The sequence below is a fragment of the Leptonychotes weddellii genome, chromosome 8 (genome assembly GCF_054177405.1).
Source record: "Leptonychotes weddellii isolate Sample4059 chromosome 8, ASM5417740v2, whole genome shotgun sequence".
NCBI lineage: Eukaryota > Metazoa > Chordata > Mammalia > Carnivora > Phocidae > Leptonychotes > Leptonychotes weddellii.
The window spans coordinates 123070590-123096976 of record NC_138376.1 but is presented as its reverse complement, the minus strand read 5'-3'; the positions used below and the strand labels follow the sequence as shown (position 1 = coordinate 123096976).

At 39.8% G+C, this 26387-nt stretch overlaps 1 protein-coding gene and 1 long non-coding RNA gene across 2 annotated transcripts in view; one reads left to right on the top strand and one right to left on the bottom strand.

The window, feature by feature from the left end:
• Nucleotides 1-26387, bottom strand: part of LOC115940912 (uncharacterized) — a 124363-nt gene that overhangs the window by 56086 nt on the left and 41890 nt on the right. Inside the window, exon 2 of the long non-coding RNA XR_014148035.1 lies at nt 190-295. This is a non-coding gene — a long non-coding RNA (uncharacterized LOC115940912). The remainder of the gene's footprint in view (nt 1-189; nt 296-26387) is intronic.
• On the top strand, nt 2721-25885 carry RSPH3 (radial spoke head 3). The gene is made up of 10 exons (XM_081827512.1): nt 2721-2766; nt 3220-3272; nt 5180-5919; nt 9651-9738; nt 16756-16897; nt 18404-18549; nt 19483-19686; nt 21450-21612; nt 23508-23594; nt 24603-25885. The coding sequence occupies exons 1-10, from the start codon at nt 2721-2723 to the stop codon at nt 24932-24934; spliced, it is 2001 nt and encodes a 666-aa protein (XP_081683638.1). The 3' UTR covers nt 24935-25885.

The window sequence follows — 26387 nt, the reverse complement described above, 5'->3', positions numbered from 1 at the left end:
TGAGCCTGGTGATGGGTATTAAAGAGGGCACGTTCTGCATGGAGCACTGGGTGTTACACACAAACAATGAATCATGGAACACTACATCAAAAACTAATGATGTAATGTATAGTGATTAACATAACAATAAAAAATTTAAAAAAAAAAGAAAAAGAAGTGCTGTGTAAATTCTCTCTTACCTTCTCTTACCTATGCTTAGAAATATTTCAGGGGTATCTGGATGGTTCAGTCAGAAGACCGTGCCTCTTGATCTCAGGGTTGTGAGTTTGAGCCCCACACTGGGTTTAGAGATTACCTAAAAAATAATAAAACCTTTAAAAAAAAAAAAAAGAAATATTTCAGAAACTATAGCCATTCACTCATTTTCATACTCTAAAAGGAAAAGAAGCGCCCCCTTCTTTTCTTGGATAAACCTGTGCTATTCATTCAATCATTCATTCGTTCATTCATTCATTCAATAAACTATTAGAGCCCGACACTGAGCCATGAGGTAAGGCCAATTCCCATGCTCAAGAACCTCGTGGCCTAGTTGAGGAGGCAAACATGTTAGCCAAGTTATTGTAAATGCCACGCGGCAAATAAAAGATGGAAATATGATCGAGGACTGTGTGAGCTTCAGTTAAAGTTTTCAGAAAGGTGTCCCTGGAGAAAACAACAGGAGCTGTGGCTTAAAGGATGAGCAGAAAATCGGCCAGAAGGGATAAAGGGATGGGTGCCTGGGTGGCGCAGTCTGTTCAAGCGCCTGGCTCTTGTTTTTGGCTCAGGTCGTGATCTCAAGGTCATGGGATCGAGCCCCGCCATCGAGCTCCATGCTCAGCATGGAGTCTGCTTTAGGTTCTCTCTCCCTTTGCCATTCCTCCCTGTTCTCCTATGCTCATTCTCCCTCTTTCTCAATCTAAAATAAATAAATAAATAAATCTTTTTAAAAAGGAAAAGGGATAGGGCGCCTGGGTGGCTCAGTTGGTTAAGCGACTGCCTTCGGCTCAGGTCATGATCCTGGAGTCCCGGGATCGAGTCCCGCATCGGGCTCCCTGCTCAGCGAGGAGCCTGCTTCTCCCTCTGACCCTCCCCCCTCTCATGTACTCTCTCTCATTCTCGCTCTCTCAAATAAATAAATAAAATCTTTAAAAAAAATAAAAAAATAAAAAAATAAAAAGGAAAAGGGATAAAGGGAAAGCATTAATCATAGAGACAGAAAATACAACAGTCTGCACAGTGGGACTATTGTGCAGGTTCAGCTACTCTGGGGGGAAAAAGTACAAGGAGAAACTAGCAAGATCAGAGACTGGAAAAATAGGCAGTACCAGGTAGTGAAGAGCTTACAGCACATGTAAAGAACTTGGATTCACAGGGCACAGAGGTTACAGAAATGTTTGAGGAGGCACCTAGCATGATCAGAGTAGCATTTCAGTTAGACCATTCTGTGGTTGCACAGAAGAGCCAACTCAGGCTGTCTGGATCAGGTCAAAAGCTGGTAAGAATAGTAGGTAGGGATGCAAAGAGGTCTCAGAATCAAGAAATATTTAGGAGGTAAAATGGGCAGGACTTGGTGATTATTGGGGATATGGAGAATGAGAGAAAAAGAGGGAGAAAAAGAGAAGCATAGCAAGAGAGGTTTAGGGATGGGAAGTTAATTAGCATAAGCTGATACTTCAGTGCATAGGTTCTAGACTCAGGCCGATAAGGGTTTATATCTGTTTTGTCACTTACTTGCTGTATGACTTTGGTAAAGTGACTTGAACTTCTTTAAGCTTCTGTTGCCTTATAAGTAGAAATGATCTAAGAACCTACCTCACAGGGTCATTGCAAGAACTTCGTGAAATCATGTATGGAAAGTGCTTCTGCTGTATCAGAAACACCCCCGTTAATCAGTAAGGAATTTGAAAACTATTATCTACCTACCTGCATCGGCAGTCACATCTACCTTTTGTATTACTATGGATGAACTGTACATGCTTCCAGGGAAGGCCAGCCCCTCCAATTGTTCATGAGAACCTATCCCTTCTTGCCTACATCATCGCATCAATTCTTGGCTCTCTCCCCTACAATGTCCGTTCCGCCCTCTCTACTCACTCCTAGAGCATCCCCAAGTACGGTCAACTCTCCCATTAAAAATATAAAACTTCCTCTTGGCTGAGCTTCCCTCTAGCTACCAGCATGTTTCTTTCTTTTCCTTTGCAGCAAACCTCCCTCCTCCACTCTCTTCTAAATCTCTAACTGAACTCTGTCCTCCCTAACTCCACTACAGGCACCCTTGTTCCACCGCCAACCATCTCTATGTTAGAGCCAATGTAGATCTCATTGTTGGATCCAGTGTGCACAGCTTGCTTGACCCATGAATTGCATTAGCCATCCTTACTCCCTTCCCCTCGAGAAACACTTTCATCACGTGATTCCCAGTGACCAGACTTTCCGCAATTTCTTCCGTCTCTCTGGCCATTCTTTGCCAGGATCCTTTGTTGGTTATTCTTCATCTCTGCAGCCTCTAACTATGCTCAAGGGCTCATCTGTCTTCTCTCTACGCTCCTTAGCATTTTCACCAAATCTCATGGCTTTAAATAGCACCTTTATGCCATTAACCCAAAAATCCGGATCTCTATTCTGGACCAATCCCCTGAGGCCCCAGACTCCCATGTCAAACTGTCCACTCAACACCTCCACTTGGAAGACTAACATGCCTTTCGAGCTCAGTGTACCTAAAACTGAACTCCCTCCAAAAAATGCTCCTGCTCCAAAACCTGTTCCTCTCCATTGTTCCCTCTATCAGTAAGTGGGAACTCCATTCTTGGTATAGCTTCTAGCTAGGACTGAGCAGTAGCTTGAATCAGACAACACTCTTACAGGAATAACTGTAAAGGCCGAAACTAAAACTAAAAACAAAAATAAAAACCACACAGACTGAAGGCACTTGAGAACCAAACCAGTGAGGACATGAGGGACTGGGATCCCAGGGAGAAAGAAAATTCATAGGGATACAGAACTTCTCCATTGCTTTTCTCCTGGGGCATTTGCTGAGTTTCAGAGCAGGGCATTTAGGGGCAAGCAGAAAGCAGTGGTCAGAGGTGTCAGGAGTCTTTCAGATCCGGGCAAATAAAAATTATAGTTGAGAACTACAGACAGAACTTGAAGGGACAAGATCCCAGACAAAGGGGGATCACAGAGAAATAAGACTGACAATTTGTTTGGCTTTTATCCTTATGGCATTTGCTGAATTCTAAGCTGCAAGGACACTAGAAATCAAGAAACCAAAACACTGCAAAGTGGCTAAAAAGGTAAGCAAACCTTTCAATAACCTCACAGACTTGGGAAGACAAAAATTGGAGTGCAAGGTCCCCAGAGATGGGTACCTGTTGAACATCCCAGGCTTTCTGCTGAGATTCCTAAAGGCTTATGCCCTGAGATCAGGGCAAACCAGAAAGCAATCAGCCCTCCCAAAGCCTGAATCCTCGATTAAAGGTCATCTACTCTAATTGCCAGCCAGAATAAAATTAAATCCTCCAGAAAGAGAACATCAGCCAGAGCCTCTCCACAATTTTTTCTACACAATGTTTAACATCTAATCAAAAACTTTAGAGTGATCTTTAACTCCTTTCCTTCTCTAGTGTTCCATTTCTAATCCATGTGTATCTACCTTCAAAATAGATTCAGGATCTCTCTGACTGCATCTCACCCCTCCATTGCCTGGTCCCTGATCCAAACCACTTTCTCAGCCAGGCTTACTGGTTCGATTTGGTCTCTCTGCTTCTGCTTTGCCCCGCTTCAGTCTATTCTCAACCCAGTAACTAGAATAGAAATGCTTTTTTAAAAAATTAAAATATGTCAGGGTGCCTGGGTGGCTCATTGGGTTATGTGTCTGCCTTCAGCTCAGGTCATGATCTCAGGGTCCTGGGATGGAACCCCATGTCTTCAGGCTCCAGGCTCAGAGGGGAGTCTGCTTCTCCCTCTCCCTCTGGCCTTCCCCCTGCTCGTGCAGGCTCTCTCTCTCAAATTTAAATAAATAAATAAAGTCAAGCTTCTACTCAAAATCCACTGGGGTTTTTAACCTCAGAGTAAAAGTTCGTATTTACACTGACTTCATTACCTCTGACTTCATCTCCTAATGCTCTCCTCTGCTCCACCCACCCTAGCCTCCTTAGTCTTACCTTGAACACACCTGGTTTGTACCTGCCTGGAATGTTAGTCTCAAGTTCTGTTGCTTCACCTCCTTCACATCTTTACTCAAATGTCACCTTCTCAGTGAAGCCTTTCTTGACCAATCTAAAATCTCTAGGTCCCCCTCCCTCTCTGACACCTCCTAGCCTGCGTTTTCACTCTTATAATTATCTAACATATATATTTTACTCACTTAGAGTTCTCCAAGGACCTTGGGCTTTTCAGCCTTTGATCAAGCCATTCTGAATGTACATCCCCAAGACTCTCACCAGTCAAAACACTATCACCCATCAAACACTATTAAAATGTCACTTTCTCCTGACATGTTAGGATTATTTATACCATACCTACACACTGGCTTTAGATCTTAATCTTCAAAGTGCAGGAGGAATCTAGATCTTAATATAATGGCTCATCATTTACCAGACACAGTTCTAAGCATTTTATATTTACTAACGCTTTTAAACCTCACGACAAACCCTAACAGATAAAATTCTACTACCCCCATTTTACCGATCAGGAAAATGAAGCACAAAAGCCTGCCAGAGGCTGTGGGCTCGGTACACTGCAGAACCTGGATTCAAATCCAGGCAGCACTTAGCTGAGCTGAAGGAGTGAATGCAAGTGTAAATAACTGATCATTCAGGGATACATACACTTCACTTACACAGACTAGAATATCAGCATTGCTAATACTAAAACCAAAGCATCTGCTCTTCTAAGCACAGACCCACGCCATGACGCTTCGTTCTCCAGAGTCCGGGGCCTGAGAGATTAAGATACAGGAGGCCTAATAGACTCAACAAAGCACCCACCCCTTTGCCAAAATTAGACGTCTGCGGGGCGCCCCTGTTGCTCGCGCGCCCGAGGATCCGCTGAGGTGCTAGCGACGGAGCGGTAAGAGGAAAAGGAAGGCGGGAAATGGAGACACTGCTGCGCAGCGCGGCGGCAGCCCGCAGGCCAAAGTGGAGAGGTGTGGGTGCTGGGAGACATCAGTAAGCCCTCGCCGCGCCCTAGCACGTAACAGAGCTGGGAGCCGGGGGCCACGTGCGTGCGATCACAGGTGAGCAGCCCGGAGCAGCCGCGCGGCGGCAGTGGCGGGAGCAGAAACAGCCGAGGGCGCCCCTTAAGGAACGGGAGCACGTGGGCCTGGAAGAATGGCGCCGACACCAGCCCGGCAAAGCCAGACTCCAAAGTGGGAACGAGGACCGCCGCGGTGCTTGCCCAGTTCCCCGAAGCCCCCAAGCCCGACTCAGTCAGGAGAGCGCTCTTAACCCGTAGGCTCACCTGCCGGGGAGGCGCCAATGGGCGGAGTCAGGGGCCGGAAGTGCCCCGGAGGGCTGGCCTTCCCGCGAAAACCGCCGGCCGGAACTGCCAGGAGGTCCCGCCCCCAGGCGGAACTCCGGGTTGCTGGGCAACCGAAGTGGGCGCCTTCGGCAGGCTCAGTGTTCCCTGGAACAAGCCGAGTGTCGCTCCCACCTCTTGTCCTGGCAACCTCCCGTCCCGCCCGCCTTCCTTCTTGCCGCCTCTCCTTGCGTCGCGGAATCCCTGCCCTTGGCACTACGCACACGTCTCCGGCTCCCACTACCACTTAGCGCCCACCTGCCTGAAAGCCAGTCTCCACCCGAAGCGAAGCGACCGGGCCCCAGGCGTGGCTTCCAGGCTCACAGACCGCACCCCCCCAGCCATGGGCACCTACACCTACACCAGCCGGCCCCGGGCCCTGCCCTGCCAGCGCCGCCGTTACCGGGACAGCATAATGCAGCCGTGAGTGAGCAACCAGCCCCTGTGTGATCTCCACCTGCCCCAGTCCCGGAGCCGCGGGCCGCGGGCCCCTTCGCCCTGGCAAACCTGCCTGTGCTGCTTTCTCCCCTCCACACCCTGCCTAAATAAAATTTCTTCCCTAAAGAAGTCTCCCGTGGCGTGGAGGAATGAAGCAAGAAGGGGCACGGTCGACCCGGCCTCCCTTAGTGAACTTTTAGTGATAATGAGCTGCGGGCGTGATCGATTAACATGTACAGGAAACCCCCTGGTTTCACAACTTTCGAGTCAGCTAACTACTGTTGGCCAACGATATGCACCTCACTAGGGGCATTCCTGTACATTTTCTCCTTAGTCCACAGTACTGTGAAGTTGGTTTAATAACTCCATTATGCAAATGGAGAAACAGGTACTACGGTGTCAGACGCGACAGCATGTCCAGAATAACAGCCAAGTAAAGCTCTTCCCACACCAGTCTTTGGTCAGGAATCAGGTTATCTTTCCATGCTGGACCCCAAATTGTATTTTTACATTACTGAGTATTTATTTGCAAATATTCAAATATCCACTTCATTATTATCCATAATAATGTTTACGGGCCTTTCTAAAGCTTATAGTTCTTTCTATAAGCCTCAAATTTTGGAACCGGCCAAACTTCCCAAGCATGCGGGCTCCATGGAAGCTGGAACCTTTGTGTCTTTTGTCCACCTGGGATTGTTCCTGACCTATAGGAAGCACTTACACAAATTGTTGAAGTAACTGATGGAACACATCAGCCAAGTAACTCTTGATGCGTATTTCAAACACTAAGTCTAAATTCATAATTACCTTATTATGGCAAATAAAGACCTTCTTAAATAAGAAATGCCTGTCACTTTAAAGAAACCAAAATGGAAAATTTAAATTCTTTTTTTAAAGATTTCATGTATTTGTTTGAGAGAGAGACAGGGATAGCGACAGAGATAAAGAGAGAGCACCAGCAGGGAGGAAAGGGAGAAGCAGGCTCCCCACTGAGTAGGGAGCCCAGACGCAGGGCTCGATCCCAGGACCCTGGGACCATGACCTGAGCCGAAGGCAGATGCTTAACTGACTGAGCTACCCAGGCACCCCGGAAAATTTAAATTTATAGAGGGATTATTTATATTATAAAAGGATTCCATTTAAAAACACTTTCAAAAATACTTTCTGGTGGCTTTAAGTAGTTGCTCACAAATCATTACTATTAAATTACACCAACAAATGAAATAAGAATCAATGGTGGTTCATTAGGAATGATTTTTTCTTATAGCTAATTGATAAGCAAGTTGCAGGACCTTGCTTATATTGAAGCAATCTGTTGATTAAAGCTATTGGAAGAAGTATATGTGTATGTGTGTGTATTTGATTTTTCAGTTTAAAATTATACTCAGTGGTGATTTTCAATTTATAAAAGTAATATATGCTTGTTCTTATATTACTCCTTTACACCTCCGTACTTGAGCATATGTACATTTATATAAGAGGTTTATTTCCAAAATTGAATCATACTACACATATTAATCTGCAATTAGCTTCCCCCCCTTTTTTATAACCTCTAATTCTTTTTTTTCTATTTTCTTTACATATACCTATACATACATACTTAATTTATATAAATAGATTCCTGTGGTTCATGCTTGGGTACATTCTTAGTGCCCAACCCCCTTCCCTTGTAAACTTGCTCTTTCCCTCCTGTCCCCAAGGTAAACCTTGTTAATGCCCTTACATGAATGTTTCTGGACTTTTCTCCACACTCACATGTTTTTGTATGAATATATAAATATATACATACAAGTACACACGGGTTTGTCTACCTCATAGCAATGCTAACATTATACACAGTTCTCAACATCTTCCTTTTCTCACTTAATTCTTTGCAAAAATCCTTCCAATTATTTTTAATAGCATGATATCCCCTGGGGTATGGATGTACTACACATTCTTAAAATTTTCCAATTTTGATAGGTATTCAGTTTGCTTCAAGTTTTTACCACAAAGAGGAAGGTTTCAATAAACAACTTTATTTGCTGGCCTTTTTATTTCTATGAAACAGATTCCTGGGATGGGATTGTTAGGTCATGTATATTTTTAACATGAACAGATGGAACAATATGCCTTTTCTTTAGTAATGTTTAAACATATCCTTTTTCCCTACATCCTCACCAGCAATAGGCATTACGGATTTTTCCTTCTTTTTGGCTTTTGATAGTGTGAAATCAAAACCAAAATTTTTCCTCATTATTATGTTCATTAGCACTAGGGGGTTTTAATCAAGTAAGCATCCTTTAGATTTTTTCTATTTTAAAAGATCACTGGGTACAATGTATAGGACAGATTCAGAGAAAAATGTTGTTCCAGACAGTTAAGAAACTCTTGCTGCAGTCCAGGTAAAAGATAGTGGTGGCAATGAGCGATGGAGAGATATGAAAACGATTTGGGGAGTAGAATCAGTAAGACTTGCTGGATACAAGCAGTGAGGAAGAGAGACGAATCATGGATGACTCCCAGACTTCTAGATTAAGCCAATTGGGTGGTTAGTGGTACCATTTAATGAAATAGGGAACGCTAAAGAAGTAACAAGTTGGAGTGGGAGAGTGATAATTAGTTCAATTTTGAGGTTGCTTTTGAGACATCTCAGTGAGATGTCACTGGGCATATCAATTGGATATACATTCCTGGAGCTCAGAGGAGAGTTCTGAGCTAAAGGTAAAATAAAATTGGGAGTTTTAGGTATATGGATTATGAGTAAAGCCTTGAGAATGGATGAGTTCAGGGAAGGGCAAGAGAAGACCTAGCCCAGAGGAAATCCTCCAGTCCTGGAGGAGCCAGCAAACACAGGATGAGAAAGAGAAGTCAAAGAAGTCCTAGAAAAACAATCCTAAGACTATGGTGGTATCACAGCGGCTAGAAAAGAGAGTGCTTCAGTGAAGGAGTAGCCAGCTGAGCTAAACACTGCCCCGAGATCACATAAGATGAGCAGTGTTACATGCCTGGTTTTTAAGTAACATGAAGTCAGGTTATCCAATAGTGGTTTTAATGTATGATAAAAAAAAAAGCAACTTACTGCCCCTCTCAAAATCATTTCTGGTAGAGTACTATTATTGGTGTAGGTCAATATTTGGTTTCATAGCCATACATATGATATCATTTAAAGAACTTTGAATGAAAACATCAACTGTATGGTTTTCACTACTGATATTCTGATCCTCAAAATTAAAATTTTTTTAAAATTTAAAACATATCTTTGAGTTTAAAGAAACAATGAGAAATTGGACTTATTTTATTTCTTAAGCCTGATTCTGTGAATCCTTTCAATCCTTGAATCCAACTACTGTCAGTACTTTAAGGCAGGCCCCTTTCCAACTGTCCATTTTCATATTTGTCAAGTAGTCTAACAGATTTACAGCCCTAAATCCAGCTCTGCCACTTACTAGCTAGGTAACCTAGGGCACATTCCTTTCTGAATCTCCTTCCTCTTCTGTCAGATGGAAATCATAGTTTCCAACTTGAAGCTTATTGTGAGCAATAAATAAAATACGTGAAGGGCCTGGCATATAATAAGCATTCCATAAAGGCTAGTCATTTCCCAGACTAAAATTGTGCCAAAACAAAAATCTATTTTCATAACATTTGTATCTTAGTTTAAATCCAATTAAAAATGAGTTAACTGCATAGACCAACACTATTACAATAGTTATTTAGAATTTGCTATTTTACAGAGCTGAAGAACCTATGCATTATGGAAACATAATGTATGACAGAAGGGTGATCCGAGGCAATACTTATGCTCTACAGACAGGACCACTGGTAAGCATAATTTGAATATTCTAACACAGAGCTTTTCAGACTACTTGTGCTGAAGGACCAGTTTGTTTGTTTTAATTTCTAATTTGCTTCAGACTAAAACAGTTATAAAATACTGATAGATTACTAGAAAAATTAAATTAAAAAAAAAAAAGACATGCTAAATACAAGGCTGATGGTGGGTGCCAGGGACTAAGAGAGTGGGGGAATAGGGAATTAGTGTTTAATGGGTACAGAGGTTCAGTTTTACAAAAAGAAGAGTCTGAAGATGGATGATGGTAATGGTTGTACCACAATGTGAATGTACTTAATGCCACTGGATTCTACACTTAAAAATGGCTAAGATGCTAAGTTTTATGTGTACTTTACCACAAATAAAAACAATGTTAAAAATACAAAACCCCCAATATTTTATTAGATGAACAGAACTTTGTAAAACTGCTCTAAAAGCTTATAAACTTTTACTCTCAATTTCTACAATTAAATTTTTACAGACCAGCTTAAACAGTTCACACACAACACTTTGAGTAGCACTGGTATAACATATTTAGGTTTGTTTAAATTATTTCATACTATAATACTATCTTCATTATTTAATCAAAAATTATTTTCTTTAATTCACTCAACAAATATTTATTGAGTTTTAGGTCCTGTGCTGAGTACCTAGGATACAGAGATGATTAGGATGTGGCATGATATTAAGAGTGATGATTTCTTGGCACTGAAATGAAATATAGTTAAGTTAATCTGTAAACACTGTATGATATATACATGGTGATATATGGAATATCAGACATTCTGAAGCACAGAAAGCCATCGAGAAAACTCACTAAAAATATTGTATGTTTCAGCCATACCCTGGATCTACTGCATTAGAACCTTCAAGGGTTGGACGCAGGAATGTGCATCATTAATAAGCTTCTCTAGGCAGTCTGGTACAGCCAGTTCAGGGACCAACATTTGAAAACAACAGCTCAAACATGCAATATAGATACGTGATTCAACATCTTGTGGCAGTAGCAATAAACACTGGCACACCTAGAACTCAACTAAAAAGGAGAATCACCTTTTTTTTTAGTTTTTTTAAATTAATATTGTGATGATTTGATGTACCTTTTTTTTTTAGTTCTTTAGTAATTATTCAACAACTTACCTAAAAACTCTATACTGAGACTTCCAGTTCCAGACAAGCAGGAATTTGCCAATAGCACAAGCAAACACAGGAAGACTCTGGAAGTGGAAAGAAGGAAGTGGACTGGCTAGGGACCTCAGGATTTAAGTGACACAGTGATGAGTTCCCTAAGTCTTCTTATATCCCATTCAGAGCACTGGAGAAGCTTGCAACCCAGAACAACCAACAGGCACAAGCCTGCTCCCTTTATCCAAAAGACTGCAAAAGGGTAACTTAGCAGAACAGAAACCTTTTTACTACCCCTCCTCCAGCCAAACTCCAATGGAAAAACTGTCCCGCCCCTCCCAGTGGAGTCAGCAAGACGGAGCTGGGGAACTGGACTTCCATCCCCACATGGCAGCAACAATGCAGTACTAATCGGTGCTCTGATTCACTCACTGAGGTGGTATCAACAAGGGTAGAGCAGGAAACTGACCTTCCACTCTAACCCAGGGGCAGTGAGATGATAAGAGATGGTACAAGTTGGTACCCTACTTTTCCTGGGGTGATGGCAACAGAGCTAGGAGGGAGCTGAATTTTCAATCCTATCTGGCAGCAACAAAGAGAAACAGGTGAGATGAGGCAGTGTTAGAGCTCCACTCCTCTATACTCCAACACTGATGTCAGTGGATCACAGCAAGGATCTGAAATACTACCCCCACTAGGCACCAATAAGGTGATAAAAGTTGGTCCTCTGCTTTCACATGGGGCCTAGCAGGATGCTGAACTTCCATCTCCACCCATGCCTGCATGCTAAAACAAAAAGGGATGACTTCCTGCTAAAAAAGATTAAGATCCAGAATCTCACATCCTAATACCCAAAATTTCCAGGATACAAAAAAAAAAATCACTCATCATACCACAAACCAGAGCAGTCACAGCTTGAATGGGAAAAATCCATCAAGAGATGACAACAGCAAGATGACTCAGATGTAGGAATTACCTGACAAGGATTTTAAAGCAGTAATCATAAAAAAAAAATGCTTCAATCAAAAGTGAATAATTATGAACGTTCTTAAAACAAATGAAAAAACAAAATATTAGCAAAGAAATAGAAGATATACAAATGAGCCAAATGGGGGCACCTGGGTGGCTCAGTCGGCTAAGCATCTGCCTTCAGCTCATGTCATGATCCCAGAGTCATGGGATCAAGTCCCACATCAGGCTCTCTGCTCAGTGGGGAGTCTGCTTCTCCCTCTCCCTCTGCCCCTCCCCCTGCTCCTTCTCTCTCTTGCTCACTCTCTCTCAAATAAATAAATAAAAATCTTAAAAAAAAATGGAAAATATCTAAAAAGTCACAGGGCAGACTCATCAGAAATGACATAGGGAACAATCAATGAATTCAAAGCCAAATCAATGGAAATTACCCAGTTGGAACAACAGATAGAAAACAGACCACAAAAAAAAAAAAAAAAAGCAAAGCCTCACAGCTGAGGAACAATAACAAAATGTCTAACATCATGTTATCTGAGTCTCAGAGAGGAAAAAAGCCAAGGGACTGAAAAAATATTTGAAGAACAGTGTTTGAAAATTCCACAAATTTGGCAAAAGACAAAAACCTACAGATCTGAAAAGTCAGTTGAACCCCAAGCAGGAAAAACCTAAAGAAATTCACACCAAGACACATCAAAATCAAATTTCAAAACTAAAATCAAAATATCGTGATAGCAGCTATAGACACATGACACATTACCAGAAGGGGAACAATTATTTGAATAACTGTGGGTTCCTCATTTGAAACAATGGAGGCCAGAAAAAGTGGCATAGTATTTTTCAAGTCCTGAAAGAAAAGGACTATCAAGCCCTAATTCTAATCCAGTGAAAATATTCTTCAGGAATAAAGAGGAAATCAAGTTGTTCTCAGATGAAGGAAACCTAGAGGATTTGTCACCAGCAGACTTACCCTTAAAGAATAGGAAGATAGAACAATGGAATAGGTGAAAATAGGGGTAAATACAATAAACTGTCTTCTGGGTTTTAAAAATTGTGTTTGATTGTGAAGCAAAATTATAACATCATCTGATGTAGTGCTTAATATATGTAGGTAAAATATTTAAGATGATTAGATTTTTATTATATTTTAAAAGTAAGGAAAATAAGGGTATCTAAGTGGGAGTAAAGTTTCTGCCTTCCACTTAAAGTGGTAAAATGTTGATATTAAATGTTGACTGTGATCAGGTACATAGTATATTATAAAACCTGGAACAACTATTTTTTTAAAAACTATGGAAAGAGATATAGTCAAAAGGATTACAGATAAATAAAAAAAGAATTCTAAAAAATGTTTCAACTAATTCACAGGAAGGAAAGAAAAAGAAAACAGAAAAATTAAAAACAGAACAAATAGAAAGCAAAAAGTAAAATGGCAGACAGCCCTAATATGGCAATGGCTTCTTTAAATATAAATGGTCTAAATAAGCCAATTAAGAGACAGATAGGCAGAGTAGATTAAAAAAAAAAAAAACATGACCCAACTGTATTCTGTCTACAAGAAACTCATTTCATTCATAGTGATGTAGATAAGTCAAAAGTAAAAGGAAAGGAAAAGATATACAAATTAAACATTAATTTTTAAGAAGTAGTTGTGGCTATCTAAATAACAGCTAAAGTAGACCTAAGAAAAACAATATTACCAGGGACAAAGAAGGACATTACATAATGGTAAAAAGGTCCCAATATACCAAGAAGATCTAGCAGTCTTAAGTGTATATGCACCAAACAACAAAGCTTCAAAATACATGAAGCTAAAATTGAAAGGAGAAATAGACAAATCCACAATTTTAGTTCGGGACTTCAACATCCTTCTCTCAGAAAATCAGCAAGAATGTAGAAGAACTACACAACACCACCAACCAATAGGTTGTAATTTACATTTATACAACACTTCACCTGACAACAACAGAATACATATGCTTTTTTTAAAAGATTATTTATTTATTTTAGAGAGGGAGCATGAGTGGGGGCAGGGGGGTGCAGAGGGAGAGACAACCTCAAGCAGACTCCACACTGAGCGCAGAGTCCAATGATGGGCTTGATCTCATGATCCTGAGATCATGACCTGAGCCAAAACCAAGGGTCAGATGGTTAACTGACTGCACCACGCAGGTGCCCCCGAATACATATGGTTTTGAGGCACCTGTAGAATATTGACCAAGATAGAACATATCCTAGGTTACAAAGCAAATCTCAATATATTTAAGATATTTGAAATCATACCATGATGGAATAATGTCTCTTTCAAAATTTCAAACTAGAAATCAATAATAGATGATAACAGGAAAATCTTCAAACACTTGAAAATTAAGCAGCATGCTTCCAAATAATCCATAGAGGAAGTATTAAAGGGAATTTTGAAAGACTACTCAGGACTAAATGAAGATACAACAAATCAAAATTTGTGTTTCATGCCAGAATAGTGCGGAGATGGAAAAAAGCTAAAAAGGAAAGACTTCAAATCAATAATCTAAGCTCCTACCTCAATAAATGGGGAAAAGATGAGAAAAATAAACCCAAAGCAAGCAGAAGGAAGAAAATAATAATGATAAAAGCAGAAATCACTTACATTGAAAACAAAGCAGTAGGAGCCCCTGGGTGGCTCAGTTGGCTAAGCATGGGACTCATGATTTCAGCTCAGGTCATGATCTCAGGGTGGTGAGATGGAGCCCCAAGTCAGGCTCTGTGCTAGGTGTGGAGCCTTACTTAAGATTCTCTCTCTCTACCCTCCTACCCCACTTGCACACTCTCTCTCTCTCTCTCAAAAAAAAAAAAAAAGTAGGAGCATCTGGGTGGTTCAGTCAGTTAAGCATGGGACTCTTAGTTTTGGCTCAGGTCATGATCTCATGGGTCCTGAGATTGAGCCCCACTTCAGGCTCTGCACTTAGCGGGGGGTCTGCTCGAAGATTCTCTCCCTCTGCCCCTCTCCCCCCCCCATGCATGTGCACTTGCATGCACATGCTCTCTCTCAAATAAATAAATCTTTTTTTAAAAGTATGCAAAAACAATAGAGAAAATCAATGGAACCAAAAAGCTGGTTCTCTGAATAAGATCAATAAAATTGATAAACCTCTAGCAAGACTATCAAAGAAAAAAAGAGAAAGAAGAGACAAATAGCAAATGCCAGAATGACTTTCAGAGGGTATAACCATAGATCCTGCAACCATGAAAAGATTAAACGCCATTTCTTATCTTTGAAAAGATCAATAAAATTGATAAACCTCTAGCAAAACTAACAAAGAAAGAAAAAGGAATGCCTGGGTGGCTTAGTTGGTTAAGCGTCTATCTTTGGCTCAGGCTATGATCCTGGGGTCCTAGGATCAAGCCCCACATCTGGCTCCCTGCTCAGCTTGGAGTCTGCTTCTCCCTCTGTCCCCACCCCGCGTGCCCCCCCCACCACTTGTTCGCACACTCTCTCTCAAATAAATAAAATCTTAAAAAAAAAAAAAAAAGGAAGTAAAAGAGAAGAAACAAATAAGCAAATATCAGGGATATAACTAGAGATTCTGCATCTATTAAAAGAGTAAAAGGATCATAATAGAATATTACAAACAAATCTATACATATAAATTCAACAAACTAAATGAAATGAGCTAATTCTTCAAACTATAAACTACCAAAATTCACCTAACATGAAATAGATATTCTGAAGTGTCTAATAACAATTAAAGAAATTGAATTTCTAATTTAAAAGCTTTCAAAAAAGAAATATCCAGGTCCAGATAGTTTCACTGGAAAATTCTACCAAACATTTAAAAAAATTCTCATTGATTTTATACAACTTTACACAATCTCTTCCAGAAAATAAAAGAGGAAGGAACACTTCAGGTAATCAAAGACACTAAAAACAAAACTATAGACCAATAGCTATCATGAATGTCAATACAAAAATCCTCAACAAAATATTAGCAAATAGAATCCAGTGAGGATTCCACACTCAGCAAGGAGTCTGCTTGAGATTCTCTCTCTCCCTCTCCTGCTCCCCCTCCCCACCCCACTCATGTGCTCGCTCGCTCTCTCTCAAAAAAATAAATAAATCTATGATATCATCACAACTTCAGAAAAACTATGCATTTAAATGACAATGGCCATTGTATTAGGGAAATGGGATTATGGGATAATTTTAATAAATTTTAATGTTACCACATTGTTATTTCAATTAAAATGCTTTTACAATTCTAATTTTAAATATTAAAATTTTTTTCTTGCAAAGTACTTTCATATTTCCCCTCTCTTTTCATATTTACCTTGAGATAAGACAGGTTAGCTACAGGAAATGACCATAGAATGAGATACAGATATGAAATCAAGGACCTCCAAATATTGCAGAACTACTGTAAATAATTATATATTTTAACCCTTAATCAGCTATTGTTTTGTGCACTGGGACAGGCTTTGTTTGGACTGAGAATATTTTCTTTGTGAGCTAATATATTTTTTCAGGAATTTTGTCTAAAAGAAATTCAGATTTTTTTTTAAATCCTAGTGCTTTTCAGTTCCTTAACTACACATTAAAATGTATTGTAACTGAGTAATTCTATAGTATACTTGGTTACTAGGAATTCAAGGAATTCATGGTAAAAATGCTTGAATGAGGAAAAACAATTTATTAGATAGGATTCTGCAACTGTTTATTCTAGTCATCAGTCATACTTTGAAGTTACTTATGTGCTTCATCAGATAACTTTATAATTACTGACAAAGTTCAAACAGAACTTTAATCATGAAGTCACTGATAATCAGGAAGAATTATATGACAGATGCTCTTATGCTATCCAGGAATCACTTCTGGAATGGCAGTTCTGTATGCTTTGAGAAATATCTTCTAAATTTTAGAAGCCTTTTCTGTCACTCAGCCTGGGCAGCCTGATCCTATAGAGGTTCAGAGACAGCAGCAGGCTAAGAGGAGGGCTCTTGCCAGAAAACGAGCCCAAGAACAGCTCAGACCACGAACCCCCGAACCCGTGGAAGGCAGAAAGCATGTGGATGTGCAAACAGGTACGTGACCATGCCACGGGCATTGTGGCTCCTGGGTTTGCTCAGTTTTCTAAGTCAGTTCATTTTTTATTTGGCTTTTATATTACTTATATATCTGTTATGCTATTCAGTACTGCCCCAGTTACATGGTCAGAGGAGTGCATTCATTAAACAAATTCATAGACTATATTTTATTATTATATTGGGTACAGCTGTAGGTATGAGATGGGGTTAAAAAAGAATTTTATGACCAAATTAATTCTCAGCCCTTTTCACATACTTTTTTCTCAAACTGGGATTATTTCTCACTTTTTCTTTTATACCCCAACATGAATCACTGCTGGACCTACAGGAGAAGAGAGCAATGTAGTTCTATTTTGGCATTTTATTTCTCTTGAGAGGCCTGAACTCATCCAGATCTGAGTCCTCCATCTCTCTCCCCACAGCCTCTCTCTTCTCTCCTTTTATTCTCCTTTCACTGCACACATTCCCCAAGGCCACACAGGCTTGCTCGGCCAGTACCAGGCTTTCCTACTTGTCTGGCTGTTCTCAGCTAGGGGAGGCTTACCTGGACCTCTACGGCCGAGCTGTGTTGTTGTCAGAATCTTGATAATCAGGCAACACTTGGTGTTTTCCTTAGATTGACATAACTATTCAGGATTCACCTTGCATCTTGCCAAGATGGTGAGTGGCTTTATCAGTTAGTACAAAAGGAAGTGAACCATTCCACACATTTCCCTCCTACCTTGAGGCCAAGTCTAGAATGCGTATATGTCTGTAATTAGCCAATGTAGTGTAATTCTACGTGAGCTAAATTTTAGTGTTCTTTATACCATCAGAATTTTAAGTTTTCCTATATCTCAGAGACTATTCCAGTCTTCTACCTGTGTATCTCCTTTATTATTAAAGACTCCTTGTGACGAATAATTATGATCCCTTTTACAGATAAAGAAACTAAGGCTCTAAGAAGATATAACTTGACTAGGTCCTATGTTCAACATCTGACTCCAGTTCTCATGTTCTTTGCATGATACCACACTGCCCTTGCCTCACATATATTATTCCTAAAGTGAAATTTGTTTTCATGTATCTGTTTATAATCTATAGCCTAAAGGGAACATCAAGTAACATAGTGACATGGTGCCTAATTTTTTAAATATTCAGGAATTTTGAAATCTTTATACATTTACTATCTTAGGACTCAGTTATATAGATGGATTACTAACTTTCCATTCCCGATGATACTTTGCATCTTACATACATCTAGGCTTCATGTTCTTCTTTATTTCCATTTTCAAGTACAAAACTCAGTGCTTTCTCAACATTCCAGAAATGTCCTAGCCTGACTGACTCTGTGGTCTTCCAAATACATAAAACTGCTTAGTACAGTATGTGAATTTAATCCCACACTTGAGCGCTTCTTTTCTGATCCATTTAATTCTGTTTTGTAGAAGCTAAAGTTTCAATACACATATATGCTTGAAATAGACAAGAATTTCAAACTCAATGTATATGGTATTCTCTTAGAAATATACCTTGAAGAAATTGCTGACCGCATAATAGAAGTTGATATGGAATGCCAAACAGATGCATTTTTGGACAGACCACCAACACCACTCTTTATTCCTGCCAAAACTGGCAAAGATGTGGCCACCCAAATACTAGAAGGAGAGGTATAGTACATTATTTGGACTTCCTTCTATCTTCTTTATAAATAGGTGAAGTTAGGTTTAGTTAAAAGCTTACAAACCACTTCATAATCAGAAAGATTCCACTTACTGGATTTCTTTCCAAATGTACCTATAATAGTTTTATCCTGAAATAGAGTGTTCTAATTTCCCCTCTTCACTGATCAGATATAAAAATCATTAGAAATATTTATAGAATATCTGCACCTTGATTCTTGTGTGTTTGCATACTTAATATATGGATACAAGGTAAATTTGTACCAAATAAAGAAAAACAGTATCTCGGGTATAAGAGGTTCCACTATTAGTTGCTTTTAAATTATATAGTTTGCATGATAATCTATGTTAGAGAAAAAATCCTAAAATAATTACATTTTCATGTCAATGTAGAATGCATAAATAGGCCAGTCTATGAAACTGAAGAGAAGACAATGCTTACGTGCACAATGACTTACGTGAGATTTAAGACTTACTTGAAGGAACTTGAAATTGGGAAATAAATTAAGTCTTCACAAACTATATAGAAGGGTATATTTGCCTCTAAATCCTAGAGAGGAATCACCAAAATGCCCATTATTCTTGTTTCTTAGTTCCTCAGTTCTTCAAACTGTTGGTGAAAACTAGTGAAAATCTAATAGGGCAAAAATTAAGAAATATAAGGATATTTCCTTTGGGTTTCAGAGTTTGATCTTAAAATTGTTGAGTAACAGGGTTCATTTTGATGATTACATACGTCTTTTTATAATTCTTGACTGATATTCTGTGTGCCCTGCAGGGCCGTTGTGAGTTTTGGAAACCATAAGTAAAGAAGATCCTCAATAAATAGAACCCTGTCATGACTGCTTTTCTGGATATTTTTTCTTTGAGCATTTGGTTCATGATTAAAATTTTAAATTTGCTTTGTCTTGTGTGTTTAAGCTCTTTGACTTTGATCTTGAAGTAAAACCAATGTTAGAAGTTCTGGTGGGGAAGACCATTGAGCAGTCGCTTCTGGAAGTAATGGAAGAAGAAGAGTTGGCTAACCTGCGGGCCAGTCAGCATGCATATGAAGAGTTACGCAATGTTGAACTAGCTGAAGTTCAGCGACTTGAAGAGCAAGAGAGACGGCACAGAGAAGAAAAAGTATAGCATTCTAGTTTTTTTTCTTAGACAGTCTTTGGCTATTTAACAGATTATGTTCTGAATCACATGTGGTATGTTATAGAGCTAAAGATCTTTGCAAATACGTTAGAAAAGAGTTTGTTGCTCAGTTATCTCCTCTTCTGTAGATCACAGGTCTTTCATGCACAGAATCACATTCTTTAAACACCAGCTTACGTAAATGTACCTAAACAGAGTTTCCAAAAGTTTCTAAATGTAATAAATTACACATATCCCAACTGAAAGGCACTCTTAAATAACAAGATTCCTAGCGAAGGAAATATATTGGTTTGCCATACACCAGTGGCCAAAAAGTGAAAGGGAAAAGTGGAGTATATTAGGGATAGGTGGCATGAAGGAGCAGAGGATCTGGATGGAATTCTGGATCTTTTTCTCAGTGGCCAGGCCCTTCCCTATACCCCAGGGATTCTCCAGAACTTTTTTTTTTTTTTTTTTTAAAATTTTATTTGTTTGACAGAGAGACACAGCGAGAGAGGGAACACAAGCAGGGGGGGTGGGAGAGGGAGAAGCAGGCTTCCTGCCGAGCAGGGAGCCCGATGCGGGACTCGATCCCAGGACCCTGGGATCATGACCTGAGCCGAAGGCAGACGCTTAACGACTGAGCCACCCAGGTGCCCCCAGAACTTCTTTATAGAATATTTTACATTACAGCTTTTTAGAACTTTTAGTAAGAAAACTTTTAGAATCTAGTTTTTAAAATATGCCAATAACATTCAGTTAGGAAACTCTAGGCTCAGTAATCTTTAAGAGTCTGTCTGGTTCTGGCAAAAATTGTTGCCCTATGTCAGACACTGAATGGATAAATTATATATGAGTGCCTGAATACCTAGAAGAGTTCAAATAATTTCCCAAAGAGTCTAGTTTACTGAACAGAATAGCTTAGTTGTTGGGATATTCTACTCAATACCTAATCAAATGGACTTTCAATTTTTCTCCAAAATGAATAAGTAATTGTGTAAAGGGCATAGGGCTTATGGTAGAGATTATGCAAATGCAATACTATTTTTTTACGAATGTGAAATGAATAGAGGCAATATTAGCTTTGTTGAAATAATCAGGGAAATCTTTATCAAAGGAAACTTACTTGTTTATTTACAATTAGGAAATATACTATGAAAATAATGAGTACAAACATCTAGATTTATATCTGCTTAAACTCTGAAAATAGACTTCATAAGTAACTATATTAATGCTCCCACTTCCACATGGGAGTAGAGGAGACGGTTCATTAGCTTTATAGATATCCTGTGGTCTACAAGAAGCAACAACAACAAAAGAGAGGTTTATAATTTTCAGAGCTCAATGAATCCAAAGAAGCTTACAAATGAGACAACTCACTGACAGTTAACTGAAGATGTCTGAGCAACTATAATTTTCATATTGATAATAATTTCTGATAATACTAATTACAAATACATATAACTATTATTATTCTTTGATATTATCCATATAGTCAAACAAGTACATCTTCAAATGATTTTACATAAAAATGGATCAGGAGATGAATCTTACCTTAAGCTCCATCTCTTTTTTTAAAACAATACCCACCCAGTAGCTGTTGAAATTCACTAAAATCTTGATGAAAACTGTGAACCATGAATAGATTCCTTGCTGTCCATTTTTTGATACATATACGTGTCCAGATTCTTCCACTCACTAGGTCCGGCATTTGGGGAGGACATCGCAGCTAAGTAACCGTGCACTGTGGTGTTTTCTGTGCGCAGGAGCGGCGTAAGCAACAGCAGTGGGAGGTGGTCTACAAGCACAATGAGACCTCGCAGAAAGTGGCCGCTCGGGCGTTCGCGCAGCGCTACCTGGCGGACCTCCTCCCGTCCGTGTTTGGCAGTCTCAGGGACGGTGGCTACTTCTATGATCCCATTGAAAGAGGTTCGTTCGTGGAGGTGTTGCTAGATCCCTGCTACAAGAAGCATCCTCCTAATGCTTCCAAGGAATCCCATGCCCATGTTTATGTTGAACTGGAATCTCTCTTTAAAACACATTTTTAAAGTCAATTATAGTTGTTTTAAGTAAGTACTATTATTAATGAGAGGTATACTATAAAGATCGTGAGTTTAGGATGTCAGTTTGTCTTTACTAAGAAGCAACATTGGATAGTAGGAAGAAACACGGACTTGATGTCAAAAACTTGAGTTTGGGTCCCAGTTTCATCATCAATCAGCTATATGACCTTCAATTCCTCACGGCTGAAATAAGGGTTATTTAGGAGCTAAATGTCATATGTATGGAACATAATATGTATAAAATGTGTGCATAAGTAGTTTTTCTACTTTTTCTCAGCTGACTTCCTGTTCCACTCAAAAACCCTTTGGGGGCAACAATGAAAGTCGTGTATTCATTTAATTAGGTGTTTCCACCATCCCAGGCACTGTATTAGGTGTGGGAGATAAAAACGAGGAGACCTGGTCTCTACCTTTAGAGAACTCACACCTGTCAGCTCTCGGTGAGCACCCGTCAAGACCCACCCCTCAGCTAGCCCCGCCAAATGAAGGATAGGAGTTGCCATTCCTCACCCTCCTTCCTCAGCTCCAAAAGCACTTAAATCCACATAGCTTTTGTATACATATCCTTTTTCAAATGGCTAATAGTATTGTGGGGCAGAGTTTAGTAATGTTAATTTTCGCTGAATACATATTCAATTCAGGACACATACATAGAGAGAGGTCAGGTTACACACAACTCCTAGTTTACATTTATATTGTACTTTACCATTTCTGTAGTATTTTCCATACACGATAGCATTTGACCCTCCCAGTAACCCTGGGCGGCGGGGGGGTAGATAGGGCAGATTAATTCCCATTTTTCAGAAGTAGAAACTGAAGCTCAGAGAAGTGAAATGCCTTCTCCCAAACAGCCAGGGGGAGCCGTTAGGCCTCGGACTCTGACCCCAGATCCAGTGCTCCTTCCATGCTGCCCTGCCAACCCCTGGGGTCTAGCTAGACCTCTGCTGTTAGTCAAAGAGGCTAGCAACCTTTTTTTCTCTCATGAATTGCTGAAAAAGTCAGTTACGGATCATTTAGAAGCTTGAAAATGAGATTTATGCCTCAGATTAAAAATACTATTTCTGGTAGTGAGTATAACATCCTATTGCACTCTCTCATCACCTCATTGAAAGTAACAGATGCCAGCCCCCCTAAAAAGCTATTTTGAAACATTAAAGTACATATTGTAATGGACCGTATTTTTTAAAGGCTCACACAGTAGAGTAGATTTCCATTTCAGTTTGACCAAATTTATCACTAATGGAAGCACCTAGTTTCTGACCCATTTCTAGGTGGCCTTCTTCTCAGACACTCTCTGGCCCTTGTCCCCTGATTCTTGGTCAGCTTCTCCTAGGCCCCAGGCTTCAGATGGGGGCATTCTTTCTGTCAGCATGGCTCAATCCCAGATTTGTATCACGTTTGGGTTAGAGTTCTGCTCGCAGACCCACATCTTCCTCCCCACTCCCCTCCCCTACCTCCTTCATCCACGTCAGATTGCACCTATGCACTCAGGTCCAAAGGCCTGGACGCCAAGGAAAACCTCATAGTTTTGAAAATACTATTTTAACCACAGTAGAAAGGAGATGGACCAGAACATGCATAGAGAATGTGGCAAAAGTCATGCTGTATAAATCTATTTGACATTTTGTATTAAGAAAACAGTGTTGATGAATCTTCAACAATTAGGGAAAAAGCACAGATTCTTCCTATCTATAATGATTCATAAAAATCATTATAATGATTGAATTTCACTATAACAAAATTAACTTTTTTTTATTACAGATATTGAGATAGGATTCCTTCCATGGCTAATGAATGAAGTTGACAAAACCATGGAAAACAGTATGGTGGGAAGGACAGTGCTTGACAGTAAGCTCTTTTATTTTATTTAAAAGTCATTTCTGGAAGCCCCTGGATGGCTCAGTCAGTTAAGCATCCGACTCTTAATATCAGCTCAGGTCATGATCTCAGGGTCATGAGATCGAGCCCACATCAGGCTATGTGCTAGGCATGCAGCCTGCTTAAGATTCTCTCTCCCTCTCGCTCCACCCCCTTCCCTCGCACTCACGAGTGTGCTTGCACTCTCTCTCTCCCTCAAAAAAAAAAAAAAAAAATCATTTCTGGGGCACCTGGCCAGCTTAGTTGGTAGAGCATACGACTTGATCTTGGGGTTGTAAGTTCGAGCCCCACATTGGATATAGAGACTACTTAAAAAAAAAAAAAAATCTTTTTTTTAAATAAAATGTTTTGAAAAAAAGTCATTTCTGAAATTTTTCAGCAGAAAGAATAAATAGAAGAAAGATGTTAAATTTTATAGTTTTAGGGGCGCCTGGGTGGCTCAGTCGGTTAAGCGTCTGCCTTCGGCTCAGGTCATGATCCCAGGGTCCTGGGATCAAGCCCCACATCGGGTTCCCTGCTCAGCAGGAAGCCTGCTTCTCCCTCTCCCACTCCCCCTGCTTGTGTTCTCTCTCTCGCTGTCTCTCTCTATCAAAGAAATAAATAAAATCTTTAAAAAAAAAAAAAAAGATCTCACACAAGATTTAAAAAAAAAAAATTTTATAGTTTTAGTTTTTAAAGTTTCATTATCTCAATTAACAAAGGCACAAATTTTTACCCTCAATAATATTTTTGGTTCTTGTGTAATTTGATCAGAATTAATATCTTCTGTCATTACTTTATAAATGATATTCTGTTAAAACAGGCATTGACTGTAATTCATATTCAATGCATTAAGTGGCACAGAAGTTAAATGTGCTGACTTTGTATAAAAGTAACACAGGGAAGGGCTGAGGCCTGCTTTATGCTCATCTGTAAGTCAGCATTATAACTACTCAAATATGAACAATCACAGTGATTTTTGCACATATAATGTTTCAGTGTTGATCCGTGAGGTGGTCGAGAAGAGACTGTCTATATACGAGCATAAGGAGGACCAGCCCCCATATGTGAAGCCTGAGGATGGGCTCGGTGGCCCTGGAGCGATGGGAGAACCACTGATGGGTGATGAATTCCATGAGCAAAGTACATCACAGCCACAGAGGCCCCTTTCGGACAGAGACTCCCTGCAAAGAACACCAGGCGATGGAAGGTATACGGAGAACATGTCATCCCGAGAAAGGAAGCTTATGGAAGAAGGAGAGGATGAACAAACAATAAGGAAAACCTCAGGGAGAGAACTATTGCAACCGAGGGGAGTCTTCGAGCCATGACACCACTCAGCGGCCAGTCAGCATTGCGAGCAATCAGGTAACGATGCGCAGGTCCCCTCAGGTTATGGAAATTATGTTGTATTTACTCAACATGTCTTTTTGTCTCATGGATTGGGCAAATCAAATATGTTGAAATAATAAAACTAATTCAAAATGAAATTTAATTCATTTATTTAATGGTAGAATATCTAGAAGCTATGTTGTAACTCTAATGAGAATCATGTCTAATTACCAGCTTTCCATTACCATGAATATAACTAACAAATATATTTTCCCTTAATTTTTCTAATTTTGTGGGGTTTTTTTCTTTTTTAGTATCCTATTTAATGTAAGATATTGGTGCTGTCAGCCATTGAGACTGTCTGCTCTATAAGAAAACTTTTTCACCTACTCCATGAAAGAACACCTAAATGTCGTGTCACGGAAAGCTTTAGTGCTCCCTCCTTGCAAGGACCAACACATACACCCTTAGTTGTGTAATACTAAATAGATCATTACCCCTTCCATCTTCAATATTCACATAAGGCTCAAGAGAGTCTATGAATTGGGGCCCCTGGGTGGCTCAGTCATTAGGCGTCTGCCTTCGGCTCAGGTCATGATCCCAGGGTCCTGGGATCAAGCCCCACATCAGGCTCCCTGCTCAGTGGGAAGCCTGCTTCTTCCTCTCCCCCTCCCCCTGTTTGTGTTCCCTCTCTCTCTGTGTCTCTCTCTGTCAAATAAATAAAATCTTTAAAAAAAAAAGAGAGATTCTATGAATTGGTAATATGCTCTTGTCTGTTTTTTCACATTCCTGCTATTAAAACATTTCAAACAATACCAATAAGGCAAAAGTTCCTACTTGCCCTTAGGCAATTCCATTCCCCTCCTCAATGATAATCACTGTTATCATTGCTATAATTAGATATGTACCTTCTAGGCCTTTTTCAAGATATTCATATACATATATATTTGAACATCAGAAGATATGTGGGTTCATTTTTCTTTATATAAATATAAATATTTAGTTTGCATTTTTCACCTAATGGTATAATCTTAGACCTTAAACATTAGTCCATATAAATCTCTTTTTAAAATATGGTAAGCTATTCTATATTATGACCGTGTTATAGGGAATTCACATGTGACTTTTTTTTTTTAAGATTTTATTTATTTATTTGACAGAGAGAGAGAGCAGGAACACAAGCAGGGGGAGTGGGAGAAGGAGAAGCAGGCTTCCTGCTGAGCAGGGAGCCTGATGCGGGGCTCGATCCCAGGACCCTGGGATCATGACCTGAGCCGAAGGCAGACGCTTAACGACTGAGCCACCCAGGCGCCCCCACATGTGACTTTTTAACCTGAACTTATCTGAAAAGTTTACCTGTGCTATTGAAAATCACAGATCTTTTATCTCTAAAGTCATATTAATCTTAAATAATCACTGAAGTCCTCTGAAGCGGTAGGTAGATATAGCCTA